Source organism: Cucumis melo, chromosome 12, assembly GCF_025177605.1.
Source record: "Cucumis melo cultivar AY chromosome 12, USDA_Cmelo_AY_1.0, whole genome shotgun sequence".
Taxonomy (NCBI): Eukaryota; Viridiplantae; Streptophyta; class Magnoliopsida; order Cucurbitales; family Cucurbitaceae; genus Cucumis; species Cucumis melo.
In genome coordinates, this window is record NC_066868.1 from 10,044,766 (window position 1) to 10,068,089 (window position 23,324).

At 38.0% G+C, this 23,324-nt stretch overlaps 1 protein-coding gene across 2 annotated transcripts in view; it reads left to right on the plus strand.

Annotated features, from left to right (window-relative positions):
- Positions 1-2,463: 2,463 nt before the first annotated feature.
- The window catches only part of LOC103500583 (vacuolar protein sorting-associated protein 41 homolog), a 75,384-nt gene continuing 54,523 nt past the window's right edge, over positions 2,464-23,324 (plus strand). For both annotated transcript variants that reach the window (XM_051079851.1, XM_008463940.3), the window contains exons 1-12: positions 2,464-3,004; positions 3,430-3,699; positions 3,797-3,976; positions 11,637-11,900; positions 12,610-12,742; positions 12,831-12,921; positions 13,426-13,528; positions 14,586-14,689; positions 14,760-14,853; positions 14,950-15,105; positions 15,186-15,248; positions 15,350-15,415. In XM_051079851.1, coding sequence (XP_050935808.1) covers positions 2,744-3,004; positions 3,430-3,699; positions 3,797-3,976; positions 11,637-11,900; positions 12,610-12,742; positions 12,831-12,921; positions 13,426-13,528; positions 14,586-14,689; positions 14,760-14,853; positions 14,950-15,105; positions 15,186-15,248; positions 15,350-15,415 — 1,785 coding nt within the window. In that variant the 5' untranslated portion in view covers positions 2,464-2,743. The remainder of the gene's footprint in view (positions 3,005-3,429; positions 3,700-3,796; positions 3,977-11,636; positions 11,901-12,609; positions 12,743-12,830; positions 12,922-13,425; positions 13,529-14,585; positions 14,690-14,759; positions 14,854-14,949; positions 15,106-15,185; positions 15,249-15,349; positions 15,416-23,324) is intronic.

Genomic DNA, 23,324 nt, shown 5'->3' on the forward strand with positions numbered 1-23,324 from the left:
ATCTATGCGATGTGGGTTATCCAAATGCGGAGGGGTTTCTCGCCCCGTACAGAGGCCAACGGTACCATTTGCAAGAGTGGCGTGGTGCTGGAAATGCGCCATCAAATGCAAAGGAGTACTTCAACATGAAGCACTCCTCAGCAAGCAATGTCATTGAGCACGCCTTCAGTGTTCTTAAGGGTCGTTGGGTCATTTAAGGGTCGTTGGGTCATTCTTTGTGGGAAGTCGTACTATCCCCTACAAGTCCAGTGTCGCACCATACTAGCATGTTGCTTGCTCCACAATTTGATCAATAGAGAAATGACATATTGTGACAACGTTGACGACGTGGACGAGGGGGACTCCACCTACGCGACGACCATCGCTTCAGAAGACATTAATTACATTAAGACGACAAACGAGTGGTTTCAGTAGCGCGACGAACTAGCCAAATCGATGTTCACTGATTGGCAGTTGCGTAACGCTTAGATAAGACAATTTTACATTACAAGTCATCGATTGTATGCGAATTTCTATCACCTATAAAATGTACTATTGCATATGAAATGCACGCGTGCCTTTTGTTTGTGACTGTTAAATGTGAAAATTGTGAAATTACTAACGTACTCCATGTATTTCTTGTAATTTTTTATACTCAGTATGTCAACCTCAAACCGAGCCTAAGACATGTCTGGATGAAGGAGGAGGAGGGCACTCTTGTGGAGCGTTTGATGGAGTTGGTGTCAATGAGGGGATGAAAATCGAATAATGGTACATTCCGGCCAGGTTACTTAGTCCAGTTGGTATGCATGATGGTGGAGAAACTACCTGAATGTCAGGTCTGCGCAACGACTGAATTGGCTGTAGAATAAAGACACTGAAGCTGATATTTCAGGTCATTGCCGAAATGCGGGGGCCAGCGTGCAGTGGCTTTGGGTGGAACGATGAACAAAAATGTATCATTGCGGAGAAAGAATTATTTGATAATTGAGTTAGGGTAAGAAAAATAATATAAACGTCACACAACGTTTGCAATTTTTCTATCAATACTCATAAGTGATCTTTTTTTCCCCGCAGTCACATCCTGCAGCGAAGGGACTCCTGAACAAATCGTTTCCATATTATGACGAACTTACTATGTGTTCGGTCGCGATAGGGCGACGGGTCGGTTCACTGAGACATTCGCCGACGTAGGGTCTAACGAGCCTGACGGGTATGACGGATTTGATATGGCAGATGGAAACGAGGAGTTCCTGTCCGTGTACAGCCAGGGGATTGACCTGTCACAAGACGATGTACGCGCCTCACGACCTTCTCGAGGTTCAGAGGGTAGAACCGAATCGAGTGGATCCAAAAGGAAGAGGGGAAGTCAGCGAGAGGAGGATGTTGAAAGCATACATCTAGAACTTGACCAAACAAACGAGCAACTCAGAATGATTGCGGAGTGACCTACACGCGCCCTTGCCAATGACAACCATGTGCGCACGGAATTCTTCCGCATATTGCGTGAGATGCCGGAACTAACGAGTTTGGATAGAGCGCTATTGCAAAGGCATCTTCTGTCTCGTATGGACGACCTTCGGGGTTTCGTGCTCATGCCTGAGGATGAGAGGGAGGGATTTTGTAGAGTCCTCCTACGAGACATCACGAGATAGTTTATGTTTGTACCGACCTAGGTTGCTTCTTATTTCCTTACTTTTTTTTTTGTATGATGTTGACTATTTATGCTTTTGCTACTGTAGACACTATTTTTTTTCCTTCATAATGTTTATTTAAAATTAAGAAAAATAGTCACAATTTCACCCACGCGTTATAACAGGTAATTATATATGTTCAAAATAGGGGGACATCGCTATCGCCAATTACAAATAAGAAATAATTAATTTTTCTTCCTAAAAAATTAATTTTAATAAAATTTTCACTCAAAAATTATTTCTAAATTGGACAACTGTCTTTACTAATTTAATAACATTATACATACAATAAATTATTTGCAATAAGACGGTTCGACGCTTTCATAAAAAAGTATGCAATAAGATTTTTTTTTATCATATTTACAATCTCATTTAAAAAATATTATACTACATAAAAAAATTTATTAACCCAACCCATATAACACTTTTCTCAAATAAATTTTATCATAAATTTCACGTAAACCTACCCACCTAATTCTTCCCTAGGGTTATGGTAAAACTAGGTTTAACATAACACTAGTTTTATCCTAACACTAACCCTTCCCTAAATCAACCCTTCCCCAAAACACATGCTTAAATTTTTTAATTATATATTTGATTAATTATGTATTTAAGAAATTAAACCATAATTTTCCTTTCTTTTTAATAGTTGTACCTGCTACACAACTTTTATATCCAATCATATTATATGCGGATCAAACTGATCAATATAAACTAACGTAGATTAATGAAAGTCGTATACGACTTCCTTATCAATAGTTTAACGCTCCACCCCAATTTTATCCATTCTTCACAAACTACTATGTTTTTGCCATTGCTTTCCAAAAACATTATATCGGTGAAAATAGTCCTACTCCTATTAGTCTTTTAGGTTGTTATCGACACGAGCTTCTATATCCTCTGGAAAATAAAAATAAAAATTGGTCATTTCTTTTTGGTACCAATTTTCCTTCTCCTTTTTAGAGGCTTTTTGTTTTCCCCATAATTGATGTCACCACTTCCTTTATCATTCGCTCCAACTTTCCTTCTTTGACGAAAACCACGACAATCTGAATCGGCCGTTCATCACAATGGCTCCCATTCTATCGGTAAACGGCGTCGAAGGAGACGACGAGAGGGAGGAGGAGGAGGAGGACGATGAGGACGATGATGAAGAAGAAGAAATGGCTGACGACGAGGAGGAGCCCAGGCTCAAGTATCAGAGAATGGGAGGAAGCGTACCATCATTGCTGGCTAGTGATGCCGCCTCCTGCCTTGCCGTTGCCGAGCGGATGATCGCTCTTGGGACTCACGCCGGCACCGTTCATATTCTCGACTTTCTCGGGAATCAGGTTGGTTTCTCTTGTTTAAATCGGTGCTAAATTTGATTCTTCTAACTCGTGTTTTTTTTGTTTGAAATTTTTGGAAATTCGTTGTGCAATTGCCTCCAGTTCCGAGCTGTGTTAAAAAATTTGAGATTATGATAGTTGTTTTTGAAGTGTTTCAGTGGGGCTACATTTTACGCTATCAGATTAGTCGCTGTCTTAAAGACCTGAGCTGCAATTATCTATGTATTCTATTCCTGTCCATATACAGGCCGCTTCCTGATTACCTCTAATTAGATTGTACTTTATTGGTACTTAACAAAACGTATCAATGGTCAAACTATGAGATTTGATGAGGCATTAGAGTGAAAAGTTTTTTGGGTAACCGTCGGATTTATTGCTACACATGCTCTAATCTTGTGAAGTGTGTGCTTCGATTTTGTTTTTCTTAGGTTAAGGAGTTCCCTGCTCATACTGCCGTAGTCAACGATCTCAGCTTTGATACAGAAGGTGAATATGTGGGTAGTTGTTCGGATGATGGTTCGGTTGTAATAAATAGTCTTTTCACTGACGAGAGAATGAGGTTTGAGTATCATCGCCCGATGAAGGCAATTGCATTGGACCCAGACTATGCAAAAAAAACTTCAAGAAGATTTGCAGCAGGTGGTCTAGCTGGCCATTTATATTTTAATTCCAAGAAATGGCTAGGATACAAAGACCAGGTTTTTCACATTTTTTTTGCCACCCCAGTTGAGAAAGTATTCTTTGTATGAGACAGACAGACTTGATTCTCACTGCAAAGTCTGCGTGCTTTTTTAGGTCTTGCATTCTGGTGAAGGCCCAATACATGCAGTGAAATGGAGAACGAGCCTTATTGCTTGGGCAAATGATGCAGGCGTAAAGGTTTATGATGCTGCAAACGATCAGCGAATTACATTTATTGAAAGACCGAGAGGAAGCCCACGTCCTGAACTTTTGCTCCCTCAGTTAGTTTGGCAGGTTTGTTTCATTTTCATGATGCTGTAGACATACTGTACTGTACAAAGAAAGTGACTGAAGTGGATGCTACTGCAACTAGCTGTAGGTCTAACAGAAGAAATAGCCACATTAATTTGCAGAAGCTGACACTATCTTCTGATTATTAAGATTATTTCATTAATATGCAAGTTGTATTTGTGGGCCTTTTTTAAAATTAAATTCTGGTCTTCTGCAGTTTTAATGTGAGGGAGATTTGAATATTTCTAAATTACATCATGTTCTTGAACACTGGCAGAGCTTTTCAAGTATGAAAAAGTTGTTTCTATTATATATAAAAGAACAAATTACTTGGTGCCAAATTAAAGGTAGTGTTATTTAATTATTTGATCCATTACGTTTCAAATATCAAGAATTTTTTTCAGATAACTATACATATTTTTCTTTTCTTGGCAAAAAATGCATTTTGTTAACTAGGTCTAGATAATTGCTATCTTCTATCACTATTTATTCTGTTGGAATAAAATACGTGTAGTTAATGTATTTTTTTCTTGGGATGAAATGCCTCTGTTAGTAAGAACAAAAAGAAAAAAAAAAAAAGATGTATGCTTTGTTTTTCATTTTCTTTTAAAATGAATTCTCTCCCTTAAGATTCTCCTCTTCGCCTCTCTCAAGTATTATTGGGCCTTGTGACCTCATTTTGTTCAGGGTTTCTTTTAGACAACTTGGCAAGAAAGGAACCAAAGAATTTCTAAAGATAGGGAGCCTCTTTTTTCTTTCTTGTATTTGTCGCTAAGTTCTTCACTTCTTTGGGAGTTTCCCTTGCACATTTTCTTTTCATTATACCAATGGAAAGTTTTAGAGAAGAAAAAGTTAGAGAGCCCTCTTTTGATAGAATTTTTTATGCTATTGTATATGTGACAAATACTTGGGTTACACATCCGGTTTTTAAAGATTATAGTTATCTTCTCTTTTATCCGGTTGAAGAGTCTCATGTAACTCCCTTGGAATGCGGAGGTTCTTTTTCTTTCTTTTGTAATTTCATACATCAATGAATCATCACAAGATCTCCCTTTTGAAACACTTCTCTTCTAGATTTGTCCTTAGCTTCCTCGTAAGATTGAGCTGTCTTCGCCAAATGTTCATGGACTTGATGATGCAACTCTTCTATTCTTTCCACCATGTTCTCAACTTCATTACTAACATCAACAAAGGATGGAAAATTTGCAAGATCGAACGTGAGCCTAGAAACTCGAGTGTACACAATCTCAAATGGGCACTTTCCAGTAGAGCGGTTCTTCATGTTGTTGAAACAAAACTCTGCTTGAGTAAGGGATAAATCCCATTGCTTTGGTCTTGAACCACTTAAGCAACGAATAGGATTTCCCAAAGTTCTATTAGTCACCTCCGTTTGTTCATCCATTTATGGATGTGACGTGGTGCTGAATTTCAAGGTTGTATCAAACTTCTTCCACAAAGTACGCCAGAAATGGTTAAGGAACTTCACATTCCGGTTGGAAATGATGAATTTTGGCACTCCATGGAGATGAACTACCTCTCCGAAAAATAGATTTTCTTTGTGGACAGCATCGTTAGTCTTCTTGCAAGCCAAAAAAGGAGCCGTTTTGCTGAAACGGTCTACTACAACCATCATTGCATCATAACCCCTTTGAGTTTTAGGTAGGCCAAGCACAAAATCGGCTGATAAATCTTCCCAAACAGTTGTTGGGATAGGCAAAAGAGTGTATAGGCCAGCATTTGTGGAAGTTCCCTCAGCTCTTTGGCAAGTAGCACATCTTTTAACAAAGTTGTAGGTGTCTCTTTGAATTTGTGACCAATAGAATCTAGTAGCCATCAACTAAATGTCTTATCTTGGCCAAAGACACCTGCCAAACCTCCCGAATGAGCTTCTTTAATCAATGCTTCTCGAAGAGAAGTATGTGGAATGCGTAAGAGACCTCTGTTGAAAAGAGAACCATCAACAATATAGAAATCTCCGGGATTTACATGTTTGGTGCATTTATGCCAAATTTTCTCAAAGTCTATCAACTTCATATAATTCTGGAGGGTGATTAAAAGCAACAACTTCGGTTTAAGGCATCAGCCACCTTGTTCTCCTTGCCGGCTTGATGTTTGATGACAAAATCAAATTGTTAGAAAAATGAGATCCATCTAGCATGCATCCGGCTGATATTCTTCTGGGAGTGGAGATATTTCAACGAAAAATGGTCGATTAACAACAAGAATTCCTTAGAAAGTAGGTAATGTTCCCATTGTTTCAAAGCTCTCACAAGAGCATAGAACTCTTGCTCATAAGTGCTCCATGCTTGCCTTGAACACTATAGCTTTTCATTGAAAAATTCGATAGGATGTTCATGTTGGGAAAGAACTCCACCAATGCCAAGCCTACAAGCATCTACTGCCACTTCAAAAGGGGCTGAAAAATCAGGTAGCTTCAAAACGGGACTACTGCTAAGCTCCTCTTTAATAGAATCAAAGCTGTCTTGCTGTTTCTGCCCCCAAAAGAAGCTTCCTTTCTTCAAACAGTCAGTCATAGGGGCTGTAGTTGAGTTAAAATTCTTGATGAACTTCCGGTATAAAGATGCCAAGCCTTGGAAAGCTCGTATGTATCTGACTTTTATAAAGGAATAGGCCATTGCATTACAGCTTCTACCTTCTTTGAATCCACCTTAATATGATCTTGGCCAATAAGAAAACCAAGGAATGAAATCCCTCACCAAGAATAGGCACTTCGTGAAGTTGATGCAAAATTCAACTTTAGGCTGGAAATAAGCTATGTAGGTGCTGTAAATGCTCTTCTTTACTTCGTCTATATACTAGGATATCTTCAAAGTAAACCATCATGAACTTGTTGAGAAATGGATGCAACACATGATTCATAAGCCACATGAAGGTGCTTGGCGCATTTGAGAGGCCAAATGGCATAACAAGCCACTCGGAAAGTCCTTCATTAGTTTTGGAAGCTGTCTTTCATTCATCACCGGGCCTTATTTGAATATGATGATATCCACTCTTCCAGTCAACCTTCGAAGAAAACAATGCACCACCAAGTTGGTCAAGAAATCGCCAATTCTTGGGATAGGAAAACGGTATTTCACCGTAATGCGATTGATGGCTCTACTATCTACACACATTCTCGCAAGGACTCAAGCTTGGTTGAAGCTCCTCAATGTGTTGGTATAGAATCTCATACTCTTTAGGACTTATTCTAATGAGATAGGTTGGGAAGCGAAGCCCCCAGAATTAAGTCAATGTGCTGTTGAATATCTCTCAAAGGTGGTACTCCCTCCGGTTCTTGCTTAATTTGCAGAGATTCATCAAGCAATTGTTGAACTTCTTTAGGGACTGCACAGTCTTCATCTTCAATGGACTTTTCAGCATCAACAAGCCTAATATGTTTCCTTCTCTCTTCTTTAATGACTTCTTTCCACTTATTGTAGTAAACAAATGATTGCTCCTCTTTGTTGAATCAACACCTTCATCATCCTTCTTGGTCAAAGGTAACCACTCTATCTTCTTGTTCATTCATTGAAATTCACAAGTATTCTCTCCCCTTAGTATTGTATGGCCACGGTCTCACCCAAAAAAATTGACACATCCATCTTCAAAACGTAAAAAACTTGCACTTCTCCTCCCTTCTTCACCCACCCAATCTTGTAAGCACTTTGATGAGGCTCGGTTTTCAAATTCAAGGCTGCTACCAACTTCTTGGCAATGAAGTTCTCACTACTTTCACTATCTATTATGAAATTGCAAACTTTGTTATTGTTTGTGCATCGTGTCTTAAAAAGTCTATGCCATTGATGGTGATTCTCCCTTTGGTGTGATCAAGACTCTTTGAAGAACACAAGAAACTCGATCTCCATCATCCGGTTCAATCATCTCTGCATCTTCTTCACTTTCTTTTATATTCCCGAATAAGTTTTCATCTTCTTCATCAACAAATGCCCTGCTTTGCGTTGGGAACAAGCATTGGAAGGATGCTCGGTTTGGCCACACCTATAACGAACACCTTTGAAGGGTTGAGCATAAGGATTTGGTCTTTCTTCTTGCCATTTGCTTCTTGATTGTCTTTCTCTACTTCTTTGCCTTTATTTGTGGTTGTTTGGTGGACAATCTCCTTATTCTTGCTATTAAAGTTGGTTCTTCTACTTGTGGATGTTTCCCATGTTGCTTTTCTTGTAGCATTCTTTGAACAAATCTCGTTCAACTCCTCCATTGTCTCAACAAAAGCAAGGGTATTGGCCAAAAAATGAAAAACTTGGAGGTTTGCCTTTTCTTTAATATGTCCATTTGAAGCCCGCTAGTGAGTAGCAGTTAGATGATGCTCATTTTCCGCCCTGTTGGTTTGTGCTCTTAATCGGTGAAATTCTTCAACATGATTAGTTATCTTTCTTGTTCCTTGTCGACAATTTTGATATTGGTTGTACAAAGTTTGTTCACAATTGGGAGGAAGGAATCTCTTCTTCAGCAATTTCTTCATCTTGTCCCAAGAACGAATGGACCTCATTTCTTGTCTTTCCCAGTTTACTTAAAATTGGTCTCATGATGTTGAGGCTACTCCTTTCAACTTGAGAGCTACCAACTTCACCTCCTTGTGATCTGGAGTGTTCATCAAATCAAAGAAGTTCTCCATGTTCTTGATCCAACCAAGAAACACTTCAATATCTCTTTTTCCACTAAAAATTGGGAAGTCAATCTTCATTTTGTAGGCGTGAGCTTCAAATCTTTCTTCTCTTCTCCTTTTTTTTTTGAAAAGGAGGCGACCTCTTTATTAATATAATAATAATGAGATAAATGTTCATAGTACAAGAGAATTATACAATGAGCATGGAACCATGGATCAGGAGGTGTACTTGGACATCTCAACTAGGTTGACACTCCATAGCATCCTCATCATATCCAAACAATCTAAATTCCAAAACAAAGGAGTAATGTCCAAAGACAAAACAAAACCAAAAGAAGTACAAAGAAATACAAATAAAAAGACTAAAAGACTATATCAGACTAAACATCCGTCAACTCGCACAGAGACAAACTCGAGATCCTTGGAGAAGGAACACCATGAGGAGGCTAAAAGTTGATGACTCCATCGAGGTCTTACGCTGAGAAGTTTGCTCTAAAAAAAATCTCTAGGATCTTTCCAAACACAATTTTCACATTTGTCGAGTTACTCGTGTGTTTGCAAAAGCCTTGATCCAGCCAAAAAAATGAAAAATCTGTCAAGCAATGATCTCAAAACTACTCTTCCTTCTTTTGACCATGTAAACTTCCCATTTAATAAAGGAACTTGAATGAGTTTTGGTTCTTCAATGAAATTATTGAATTTCCTCATGCCGTTCGACATTCTACCTTTTGGGAAGTGCTCGCCTCCTGATTTGGTCATACTAAAATCTCCTCCCAAACACCAAGCTTCTGCACTAAAACCAACTGGCCAAATGACTTTCTTCTCTCTGTAATTGGTTGGGCCGTAAATAATGGTTACCGAACACAAATTAATGCACAATGATCTGCATTTGACTGATAGCAAATAGCCCTCTTTCAAACTTCAATAGCAGAAAGTTAAGTTTCATCCTACATGGTCAACATTCCTCCTGATTTTCCATGAGCTTCAAGGGAGATCCAACCAATTCTTTCTGAGCTCCATAGTGCTTTGAAAGGATTAATATCGACCTCCACTTGTTTGGTTTCCTTGCTTCGCCGATTCTCGACGTTCAAACTAAGCTAGTCACATTAAAACACAGGTTTTGTTAGGCTGAAACAAAGCTCCTTATTTTATACTTCTCTAACATCTCAAATCAATTTAATATCACATGCTTCAATGAACGGAACCAGATGGAGGGAATGCTGTTAGCCTCTGCCTTGCTGGACTCTTTTTTTTTCCTGGCGAAAGAAATAAATTAGCAAACTCAGCTCCAAAGGAATCTATGTCCTTTGCCTCTTTACTTTGCACCCCCGCTTCCTTTATACAAAACTCATCTTCTGGTATTAATTCTTCACTACTGACGCTGAGTCTTCATCATCAGACCCTTCCTCTACTCCCTTGAATTTGTTGAGGATGGACATGGAACACCTCTCACAAAATCACAATCTTAGCCTAGGAGAGGGTGAATGATGAAATTGAGCAACTAGTTGACCTGTTACAGGAGAATTCGGGAGCAAGAATCTTCACACAACTTTCTTCCAAAAGATCTGAATTTGCCGAGGCTGTCCAAGCATTGTGAAAGGACGTGCATCCTTTTCTAAAGAATTTTGGGAAGGCCTTGAATCACTGAAGATTTTTCTTGATTGATGTTGGAAAAGATTTGTTGGTTGGGGTACTCTTTTTGATACTAATCGACAATCTTTGGTTGGGGAAACGATCAAAACAATGATTTTTTGAACTAATCAACACTGGGGATACATTTTCTGACTCTTCATTTACCCCATTTGCATACCAAAATCCAAGGGTTTTCGCGATAAATGAACTACTGTATGTGTGATCGGACACTTGGCGATTTTGGGGGACCTTGGGAACATCTTGATTGGGCCAAAGCAATTTGATTGTTGGGATCAGAATCGTTCTTTGTGGAACTAAAGTCATGGCTGCCTATATTCTCTCTCTTCAAATTGCCTAATAATGATCATCTAGAGAAAACTCTTGGGTTTTTCTCTCGAGCACTGTTTAATAAAATCCCAATCTGAGGAAGGAATGTTAATCTTAACATCTTCATCAAAAGCCACTGATTGTAATCTACAAATATCAATAGGATTAGAAAAGTCACTAAAAAAGAGATTTTTTTTGGCAATATCAGAATTATCAATTGATTCAAAGTCGCCAAAATTAAGGAAGAAGCTGCCCTTGCTCTAATTCTTCAATTCTTTTGTAGCTGGTAAGAAACCACAAAGAATTTTCCGGTCTCAAATTCTTGCTTCCTAATCTTGAATTCTTGCTTCTTGGATTTTCTTGGACTTGTCTTTGAATTCTTGTAAGCCTTTCTTGGTGATCTTCGTGCTGAATTTTTCCATTTCTTATTGGTCCATCGCTCCGCCTTCCCCTTTCCATTCTTGCTCAAATGGTTGATCACGTTCTTGAAATGAGTGGCTGCTGCCATTCTTTCCATCCTCCGGGCAAGGGTGTCCATGCTTTCTTGAAGATTGGTTAACGTTACATGAATTCTTTCCAATGAAGACTCAATGGACAGCAAGCGTCAGGTTGATGTTCTTGGAGAGAGGGTGGGGATCTCTTCCACCTATTGTCGTTCCACACGGTTGTCCTCCTCAATTGGTAGATTAGCTCTTCTTCTGGCCATCAGTCCCAAATCATGGAGTTGCTTTGATACCAAATTCGGTATAAACTAAAAGTATAACTTTTCATCAAAATGATTATTCTCCAAGTGAGGAGAGAAATGTTGTATTTATAGAGAAATATGAGTACAAGGTCCAAACTACCCTAACTAACTTTCTTAACTAACACTTCTTTTCTATTACAATTAACTCTCTTTCTCACTCTTGGGTACACCAGTTAACATTCTCACCAACTACTTTTGCACCTTTTTAGTTTTGATAGGGCATGTGAGTTGCAGTCAAAATAACTTGGTGCTATCCTCTTGACATAGGATTATTGTTACTATTTTCTTTATTGAGTATAATTTCTTCTTGTATTTTCTTTATGTTTATGTAGGATGATACTCTGTTGGTCATTGGCTGGGGTACATCTGTCAAGATTGCATCAATTAGAACGAACCATAATAGAGCAGCCAATGGGACACAAAGTAGTAGGCATGTTCCGACATCTAGCATGAACCGGGTTGATATAGTGGCATCTTTTCAAACCAGCTACTTAATCACGGGAATGGCTCCATTTGGAGACGTCCTGGTTGTTTTGGCTTATATTCCTGGGGAAGAAGGTGAAAAAGATTTTAGTATAACTGCTCCATCCCGGCAGGTATGTTCACACCAAGCTGAATGTACATATACCCAGTTTTACGAGCATAAGATTTTAAATGTGTTTGAATTTTGTTTTGTTCAAGCTTTTAGTGACCTGTTCAAATTGTACTTGTACTGCAAACTGGGAGCTTAGTAGTGAACTTGTGTAATGCATGTATCACAGCTTTTGGAATTAGATCCAAATATATTTAATTAGTTCCTAGTCAGTTGTTCAGTGGCATGTTTGTCATATTTCATGAGAAATCATAGACCTTCTCTTTTTCCAGAAATGGAGGAGTATATTATTTTTTAACACTTAAAAGTTCCTGATTTAATTATTTGAAGATTATGAATTTGCTGTTTCTTCTGTCCAAGTGTGTATGCGAGTGAGTGGTTTATGTAGTGAGTGGTTTATGTAATGCGAGTCTAGCTGTTTTTTTTATATGACTATTGTTATTTAAAGGAAACAACTCTATTCATTGAAATGATGAAATAGACTAAAGCTCAAAAGGCTTGCATGAGCACATGCTCTATTCATCTGACTATTGTTTATTGTTTGTCTGCTATTTCCCATTTCCTCTTTTTTTACTTTTCATTTTTTTTATGTAAGAACATGACCACATGCTGTGTTTTATGATATGTTAGGTGCCTGTGCATTTTTTTCATAAAGGCGCTGGTTAATCCCTTTGATGTGTTATTCTTATCTTGCGTAAATCACTTTCAATTAGGGAAATGCCCAGAGACCAGAAGTTCGCGTTGTAACATGGAACAATGATGAATTATCTACCGATGCCCTACCGGTACATGGTTTTGAGCATTACAAGGCAAAGGACTATTCCCTTGCACATGCTCCCTTTGCAGGTTAATTTATATCTATGGAAGAGTATAAGTCTTTTTAGATCAAGGTAAATTGTCTTAAATGTTCAAATACTTCTTTATGTCAGTGTAGGCAGCAGCTATGCTGGTGGTCAGTGGGCTGCGGGTGTTGAACCTCTGTACTATATTGTATCCCCAAAAGACATAGTTATTGCAAAGCCCAGGTCGGTTTTTAATTTGTGTTGTTTCATAACTATAGACTTCTCATTTATTGTTGTAACTAGCACTTTTATTTGGTAATCACTGGAGTATGACATGGACAACAAGAAAAGTTCAAACAACTAGAAACGAGTTTGCATATTTTCATCTTTAAAATAATATGTATGTCCTATGTAGTATGCTAACAACTCTTATGACATAGTCAACATGAGGATGCTATTAGATGGAACTTCTCCACGGATCCTTAGATTTGGGCAGGTCTTACAAGTCCCAAATGAATAATCAAATTGAGAATAGTATTGTTAAAATTTATGCTTAAACGGTTTTTGCAGATGAAACTGAAATAATGGTACATTGGTGATACATAACTCTTTTGAAAATCTTGGTAATTTGGCTTTTCAATTGCAACGTTCATCATGTTATTTTAAACAGTGCAAAAGGAGCTACACCATGTATCTTTTACTCTGCATCTGTATGTTCTCATGATTGTATGTTTTATTTTTTCTTAGGGATGCTGAAGATCATATTGCTTGGCTTCTTGAACACGGTTGGCACGAAAAAGCTTTGGAAGCAGTTGAAGCAGGTCAAGGAAGAAGTGAACTACTTGACGAGGTACACTTTGCCCCATTCATTTCTCCGCCTCCCTGCTTAACGATTCCTTTAATTTAAATTGATGTTTGATATTTACACGCATTCTGAGCTCTTATACAACAACACTATATTTTTCTGATTCTTTTGAAAATTTTATTTCTACACTTCATCTCACCAATGAAATTTCTTTTGCAAATGAAAAATAAGAAGTAAATAATTTTTTGAAAAGGAAACGAATCTCATTTATTATAAAAATGAGGCAGAACTCAAAGTACAAAAGGGTCATCAATGAGCAATTAAAGAACTAGGGATCAGTAGACACGCTTGGACATCTCAACTAGGTTGATACCCCCTAAGAGTCCTTATCATATTCGAAAAATAGAGAAGTGAAATGACATAGTGCTAATAAAAGTGGTTTTGAAAGGCTTGCTTGCGGAAATATGGTTCAAACGTAACCAAAGGATCTTCCATGATAAGGCAATGGGCTGGGACAGAATGAACAGACATAGCAAAAAGGAACGCTGCTTGGTGCACTCTGAATAAGGAATTTAATGACTAATCTATCAAGATTTGTGTTTGAATTGGTCGGCCGTTATCTCTCAAGTGCTACAAGTCGAAGATGGTGGATTTCTTCCTTTTTTTTTCCTTCTCAGCGTCTATCAAGTTGCTACTAGAACGTTTTGTATTGAGTTCTTTCACTTCTTTGGTCGGCTTTTGCTTCTTGTATTCTGGCAGTTTTATTACTTTTGTAGTTTTGTTGTTTTGCATTCTCCTGATGTACTATTTTATTATTATTAGTATTTTCTGGTTATGATGTGGATGCTAAGGGGTATACTTAGTTGAGATGTTCGGATGTGTCTCCTGATCCCTAGGTCTCTTTGTCTGTACTCATAGTATATATCTCTTCTACTTTGAATTTTCATTAATAAAGAGGCTGTCTCCTTTAAAAATAAGTACGGAATAATTAATGATTTAAGTCACTTTTGTATGAGGTTAGTATAATACTACTAAGTTTTCTGTTTCCTTCTTTTAAAAAGAATAAAAGGGTATGATATTTTTTTGATCACTATGTGTTTAGGTAGGATCCAAATATCTTGATCACTTGATTGTGGAGAGAAAATATGCGGAAGCTGCCTCGCTGTGTCCCAAATTGTTGCGGGGCTCAGCTTCTGCTTGGGAGAGGTAACTAGTTGATTGCCTTGTCTTACTTTTTTCATATGCTAGCATAACTACAGAAATTCATTTTTCACAGATGGGTTTTCCACTTTGCTCATTTGCGTCAACTTCCCGTATTAGTTCCATACATACCAACAGAAAACCCTAGATTGCGTGATACTGCTTATGAGGTTAGTCTGGAAGAAAACTCTATTTTCTTTCATTAACAAGTGATTTATTCATCTGCAATGTGAAAACTTGACATTTTTTAAACTTGTTTGTTGTAGGTTGCTCTCGTTGCTCTTGCTTCAAAGTCATTGTTTCATAAGGATTTATTAACGACTGTTAAGACTTGGCCACCTGTAATTTATTCTGCCGTACCTGTTATCTCAGCCATAGAACCTCAGTTCAATACTTCTTCAATGACTGATGCTCTTAAAGAAGTAAATATTTATTTTCTGTTGTCTTTTTTATTCACTTAAAGTGTGTTTTGCAGTAAGCTCATTTTTTTTTCCTGCATTAGGCATTAGCTGAGCTATATGTCGTAGATGGGCAGTATGAGAAAGCTTTTTTGCTTTATGCTGATGTAAGTTTTTAGTTTTGTGCTCTCCACTGTTAACTGGATCTAAAACACTACTACTGTTTTCCTTTTGAATACACTTTTGCTTATGTTGCTTTTATTTTCAGCTGCTGAAACCAGACATATTTGACTTTATTGAGAAATACAATCTGCATGAGGCCATTCGTGAGAAGGTATGAGAACTTAGGATTAGAGACCATATAGTTGTCTTGTTTTTCTTCTTCCAAGTAAAATTAAGTTTGTGTGGCAATTATGTTATAGAATGTCGCTTTTGTGGCAACCATCTTGAAAGGTAGGATCTTCTAACCATCATGAGTTGACCTAGTAGTTGGGTTTGAATGGAAACTTGGCACTTTTCATTGATATAATTGGCACTTTTCATTGATATAATGAGAAGAGCAAAAACTCGAAATACAATGTCACTGGTAACAAAGGTACAAGAGAATTGAACATCTAGACTGTAAAGATAAAAGCAGTCTAATTCAAGCAAATATCTTTCTCTCGAACCAAATTTCAGCAAGAAAGACTTTAAGTGCATTTGACCATAATACTATTAAAAGAAAAACTGCATTTCACCATGATAATTTAGATTGGGGCTTCAAAGAGGGACCAACAAGTATTTGGAACACATTTTCCTTGAATGAGCTTTCAGAGGTCCACTGAAGATGAAAAATAGCAATAGTTTGTACCAACAAACCGCATCATATCTTCAATAAAAAATTGGTGCCAAAGATCTTCACGTGCTTCCATACATAGGGTATTGAGGGAGACAAATAATGAACTGGAAGCTTCCTTTGGATAGTGGTCGAACAATTTAATGTTCCAAATATCATAGCCCAAATATGGATATTAATTCTCTTGGATGTGTTGGTTTTCCAAAAATTCTAAAAAACAGTTTAATCAGTTGCAGTGGAGGCTGCCGAGTGTTAAGAAATAATTTTACCGGTAAACTTCTGAAGAATCCAAGCTCCATCCACGACTCTCTGAGAGGGTCTCCATCTTTTTTCCCAATAGAACTTGTAGAAGTTGTTCAAACTTCTGAATTTCAACATCTTCTAGAAGCCTTTTGAAGTAAGTTGCTCAAGACAAAGTATTGCCATCCGAATGGTTGTAGACCAATTGGGAGATATTGCAATCCTGAAAAGCTGAGGAAAACTAGAACTGAGTGAGCAAACATCAACTCAAGGGTGATTCCCGAATGAATTTTCTACCATTTCCTAATATAAATGATGCCAATGAGTCAACTTGCAACCACACTTTGGATATACAAATCCAAGAGTTTCTTAGACTCGTGCCAAATTTTCCAGCTGTATGGTAAGAGAAAGAACCTCTACCATGAATGTTTAATACCACTATGCACCATAGTGAATCTAGCTCATGAAAAAGTCTTCAACCCCCAGTAGTGCCACATTTCTGAATGTTAATCCCCCATTCTTTAATGGCTAGGAAACCAAATCCCAATTTACAAGATGATTGATTTTACTGCCTTTGTTTCCTTCCCAAAAGTGAGTCTTCATGATTCTTTCAATAATTGAAATTACTTTGGCTGGCATAAGAAATAGAGACATATTATTGTAAGATTCTCCAATACAGTTCTACATAAAGTGAGTCTTCCTATTTCCTACACGAGAGATATTAAAACACTTCCAACAATCTAATCTTTTCTAGATTTTATCAACTGTGGGATGCGAGAACGTGACTTTTTTTTGGGATAGCCACCCAATGGAAGGCCAAGGTATAAAAAAGGTAAATGTCTACCTTGCAGTGAAGCCGTGTGAAATCAGCTTTTCCTATCAATATTGATTCCACTAGAAGCAGATTCTTCCCTATTAACTTTTTGCCCTTAGCGCCACTCAAATAACTCTATTGCCTTTGTGAGTACATTTAACATGCCATCATTGTATTTGCAGAAAAGAAGAATATGATCTGCAAATTGTAAAATTGACACATGGACCTTGTCTTTTCCAACAACAAATCCTTCAAAGAGTGTCGTCTTGGCCTTCCATTGATAAATACTGAAAATTGGGATTTCGAGCACAACCATTAATCCAAGTGATCCACTTGAAGCCTTTTAACGTAAGAACATCCTCCAGGAAATCCCAATCCACATGGTCGAAGGCCTTCTCCAAATCAACCTTAAGAATTTGTTAGATATTATATTAAATTTACCTTCACCTACTAGCTTAAGTTTTTAGGTCAAATTGGTGATTTATGACGTTATCAGAGAATCCACCTGTTTTCTTTTTTGCTCCATATTCTTCAACAAGCTCATTAGCAACAAGGATATAATTTGTATTTGCCTTCCACCTATAAGGCACTCTAAGAAGGAGAAACAATATCTGGCATTACTGACTAGTGACTCCATTCTTTCTGCTTGAACCTTTGTGATGAGCTTGTAGATTGCAGTTGTGATACAATCTTACTTGAACAAGATTTATTCTATAGGTTGTACAACTCTGTCCTTGAGTTCTAAAGATTGAAGCTGTGAGGCCAATTGGTCGGTAATCTTTAACAAAGGAAGCAACTTCTTTCTCTTAAATCAGACAAATGAAGTTCTCTATGATACAAGCATTTAACTTTCCATTTCTGAAGAATTTTGTAAATAGTTCAAGTAAATCAGCCCTAATCAAATTCCAAAAACATACCGTAAATTCATCAGGGTCTTAGGGCCTGACGCATTATTCTTTCCAAGGGCTTTCAAGGCTCTAAATAGTTTTTTAGCTGTAATAGGGGCTATAAGATTCATGTTTTGAGCTGCAGAAACTTGAGTTAAATGAAGATTAACTGGAATTGAACGGGAACCAGGTAATTGCTTTTATAAAGAAGAGAAGATTTAAATTTTCTTCTTCGATGTCTTTAGTAGGAGTAAAGAGAAATTCCTTGGCTGAAAATAATTCTGAAATCAAGTTTATTTCTCTTCTTTGCTGCGAAGAATTTGTGAAAGAAGCCAGAGTTTTCATCACCTAATCAAAGCCTGTTGAGCTTGCTTTTTTAAATAAAATCACTGTTTGTAAAATGATAAATTTCCATCAATTCTCCTTTGATTGCTGCTCGTATATCATCTTCCAGGGAAGACAAATTATTTGCTTCAGCTTTTAATCAAAATAATCTAATTCGTTGAGGACTTTTTTTCCTCGTTTTTATTGTTTCTTCTGCAGCCACATTCCACTCTTTTAATATCTCTTTAATTTTTCTAAACGTTGAACAAATAACAAATCCAGCCCAACCTTGAATACTATTTCCATCAAAAGAAGCTTCAATTTCCTTGCAAGCAATGTCCAGAAACCAACCTTGGAGTCTTGTAATTCAGTTTGTACTTCAGTTTTTTTGTCCTTTTGATGGAACTCCAAATTCAAATGGTAATTGCTAGCTTTATTGTATTACTTCAGTACAAGAATAAGAATTGTTGATGTAACAATCCTTGATTACAATGGTAATTCCTGTTCTTCTCTCAACCAGAAGAATGCAGAAAACATCTCTTACAATTTCCCACCAAAAACTTGTCTGCTACTACCTACTCACGATACCGACTTTATACACTATTTCCCGCCCAAAAGACAGCTAACATTCCTCCTACTTTCCCGCCCACCGACCTATTTAAATCACACGTGTGTTTTGTTTTTTTTTTTTAAAACTAACAGACATCAATTTCCACACGTGCTCATTAAAACAAATTCTATTTCTTTCTTCTTGTATACACATGTTTGATAAGGGGTCTAACATTACTTCCCCCTTTTAAAGTCACCTTGTCCTCAAGGTGAAAATTTGGATACTTTTCCTTCATTTCATCATAAGATTCCCAAGAAGCTTCATGCTTAGGCAAACCTCTCCAACACACCAGAACTTCCCACTGCTCAGCTCCAATCTTACGATATTCAATAGCCTCTTCCGGTTCAGATTTCCACATATAATTCTCATCAATAAACTGAATAGTCGTTTGAGAATCCGCATGCTGTCCCATCATTTTCCTCAGCTGAGACACATGAAATACAGGATGAATTCTGGAATTTTCTGGTAGTTGTAGACGATAAGCGACAGGCCCAATCTTTTCTATAATCTTATATGGCCCGTAGAAACGTGGAGCAAGCTTTTCATTCCTTCTACTGCGCACAGTAATCTGTCTATAAGGACGAATACGTAGAAATACATATTCTCCCACTGAAAATTCAACAGCTCTCCTTTTTTGATCCGCATACAACTTCATCTGTTCTTGTGCTAGGCGTAAATGTTCACGCAGAGAACCCAAAACAAGATCTCTTTCCAACAACATTTCCTCGACAGTAGAATTCTTGGATGGTGAATTTCCATAAGAAAGAACAGTAGGAGGTTGTCGGCCATAAACAACTTGAAATGGCGTCATGCCAATAGAACGATGAAAAGTAGTATTATACCAATATTCCGTCCAAGGCAACCATCTAACCCATTCCTTAGGTTTCTCATTACAAAAACACCTCAAATAAGTTTCCACTCCCCGGTTGACAACCTCGGTTTGGCCATCTGATTGAGGATGATAAGCTGTACTTTTATTCAGCTTAGTGCCGGATAAACGAAACAATTCAGTCCAAAATTGATTAAGAAATACCTTGTCTCTATCCGACACAATGGACAAAGGAAATCCGTGCAACCTTACTATCTCTTTCACAAACAGCTCAGCCACCAACTTAGCAGTATACGGATGTTTCAACGGTAAAAAATGTCCGTATTTACTCAATCTGTCAACCACCACCAGGATTACCTCAAAACCACTTGACTTTGGAAGGCCCTCCACGAAGTCCATTGATATATCACTCCATATCGCTTGAGGAATCTCCAATGGAACAAGCAAACCAGCCGGGGATAATGCCAATGTCTTACTCCTTTGGCATATTAAGCATTCCTCACAATGTTTTTTAATATCAGCCTTCATCCCCATCCAATACAACTCAGCAGCTATTCTTTTATAAGTTCTCAAGAACCCTGAATGTCCTCCAATTGCAGAATTATGAAAAGTATCTAAAATTACTGGTATCAAAGAGGATTGCTTCAAAATTACCAGTCGATTCTTATACATCAGCAGCCCCTTTTTCAGAGAGTAATCGTTTACTTCCAATTCTTCACCCTGCTCTATCTGCCTTATAATCTTCTCATACTTAGGATCTTTTAACACTTCCTTTTTTACTATCTCCAAATCAACAGCTATTGGAATAGACAGCCCAAACAATTGCACTTCTTCTGGTTTTCGGGACAAAGCATCAGCTGCTATGTTTTCCACTCCAGGTTTATAAACTACTTCAAATGAATAACCAAGTAATTTAGCTATCCATTTCTGATACTGGGGTTGTATAATTCTCTGGTCTAGCAGAAATTTAAGTGCCTTCTGGTCAGTCTTCACCCTGAATTTCCCTATCAACAAATAAGGACGCCATCTTTGGACTGCCAATACAACAGCCATGAGTTCTCTTTCATATACCGGTCTAGACCTGTCCCTTAATGCTAGCGTGTGACTATAATATGCCACTGGTCTTTTGTCTTGCACCAGAACAGCTCCAACTCCATATCCAGAGGCATCAGCTTCTATTTCAAACTGTTTAGAAAAATCAGGTAAAGCTAATACCGGTAAGGACATCATTGCTGATTTCAACCGGTTAAAAGCCAAAGTAGCTTCTTCAGTCCAGTTAAACCCTCCCTTCTTCAACAATTGGGTTAATGGAGCAGCAATAGTTCCATAATTGCGCACAAATCGTCGATAGTATCCAGTTAACCCCAAGAACCCTCTGGTTTCTTTGACATTTGTAGGTTGTGGCCGGTCAGAGATAGCTTTAATCTTCTCTGGATCCACTGCTACTCCTTCTCCTGAAATCACATGGCCTAAATACTCAATTTTCTGCTGTGCAAAATGACATTTCTTTTGGTTGGCAAACAACTCATGATGCCGCAAAACTGCCAACACTTTTTTCATGTGTACTTCATGTTCTTCCTCATTTCTACTATAAACTAATATATCGTCAAAGAAGACCAACACAAACTTCCTAAGAAATGGCTTGAATATGTTGTTCATCAAGGCTTGAAATGTGGCCGGAGCATTGGTCAACCCAAAGGGCATTACTAAAAACTCGTAATGACCCTCGTGTGTTCTAAAAGCCGTTTTCTCTATATCTTCATCGGCCATTCTGATTTGATGGTACCCGGACTTCAAATCAATCTTAGAAAATAGAGTTGCTCCACAAAGCTCATCAAATAACTCCTCCACTACCGGAATAGGAAATTTATCCGGAATTGTAGCATTGTTGACAGCTCTATAATCTACACAAAAGCGCCAGCTCCCATCTTTTTTCTTTACCAACAGCACCGAGCTAGAATATGGACTGATACTCGGCCTTATTACCCCTGAATTCAACATTTCTTGAACTAACTTTTCCATTTCTTCCTTCTGATGGAATCCATATCTGTATGGACGTACATTAATTGGGTTAGTTCCCTCCTTCAAATGTATATGGTGCTCTATTTCTCTTCGAGGTGGTAGTTTCTCTGGCCACTCAAAAACATCTCGAAACTGTTTGATAACTGAACCTATCCGGCCCTTACTCTCCACTTCTGTATTTAACAAATAGCGTTCATCATCTTTCACAGTTTTCACTTGCAAAGATCGGCATTCAATCAGAAATCCACTATCCTTTTCTTCCCAGTTCTTTATCATATTTTTGAGGCTGATCCTTGCCTTAGTTAGACTAGGATCTCCTTCGATGTTCACTTCCTTTCCCTCGGCCACAAAAGACAGAGACAAATTTTTCCAATCTACTGTAGTAACCCCCAAAGAATACAGCCATTGCATTCCCAAAATTACATCAACACCTCCAAGTTCCAAAGGATGGAAATCCTCCACTATTTTCCAACCCTTCAACTGTACTTCCAGTTTTTCGCATACTCCTTTCCCCTGAACAGCAGCCCCAGATCCTAAGATCACACCATAATGTGAAGTTTCTTTGATTGGTAATGATAATTTTTTTACCAATTTTTCTGACACAAAGTTATGTGTCGCTCCACAATCAATTAAAATAACCACCTCTTCTCCAAGCAATTTACCTCTCACCTTCATAGTTCCGGGGTCATTTAAACCTACTACGGAATTGATTGATAATTCAACCACAGTAGTAAGGTTCTCATTGATTTCCATGCAGCCCAATTCTTTTTCTTCTTTTTCATCTTCAACAATTTCATATTCTTCCCTTCCTTCTGTCACAACAAACATCCTCAACTCTCGTTGTTCCTTCAATCTACATTTATGATCTGCAGAATACTTCTCGTTACATCGAAAACACAACCCCTTCTCTTTCCTTGCCTGAAACTCAGCATCAGGTAATCTCTTATAACTCCCTTCCCTTCGGTTTTCATTCGGAACAGAGCTTCTCAGTGTAATAGTACGTATGGGAAAAACAGTGTTGTTCTTATCGTCCCCTGCTACACCTCCAGTGGATGTTTTTCCAACAATACTATTTTGCCCCGCTATCTTACCCCCTGAATATCCGCACATCTTAGCTTCAGTCCTTGCTATCTCTCTGTTTTCAACCATTTGGGCTACTTCCATCATTTCTGCCAAGCTTTTCGGTCGACAGAAAAATACTTCTGACCTCACCCACGGTAATAAACCATTCATAAACGTGTCTAGGATTATACGTTCTGGCAAGTCATTCACCGGAGCTACCATTTTATCAAACAAATTTATATATTCCTCCACGGTGCCTTCTTGTTTAATTCTCAAAAACTGCCCAGAAATTGTTCCATCCTTATTAGATCGAAAACGAACTAGCAATCTCTCTTTCATATTCGCCCAACTAGTGAACTTATCTCTCTCTTCTTGAGATCTAAACCAGTTTAATGCCGGTCCATCGAAACTAACTGTAGATACTAACATTTTTTCAGAATCAGTTAGCTTATGGATTTGAAAGTACCTCTCTGCCCGAAATAGCCAAGAATCCGGGTCCTCTCCTGTAAAAACAGGCATTTCGATCTTCTTAAATTTGTTTCGGTCCTGGAAGCTTTCGTCACCGTCGCTTCTTCGTTCGTTTCCATCGGTTCTGAAACTTCGGTCTGCTTCTGTCATTC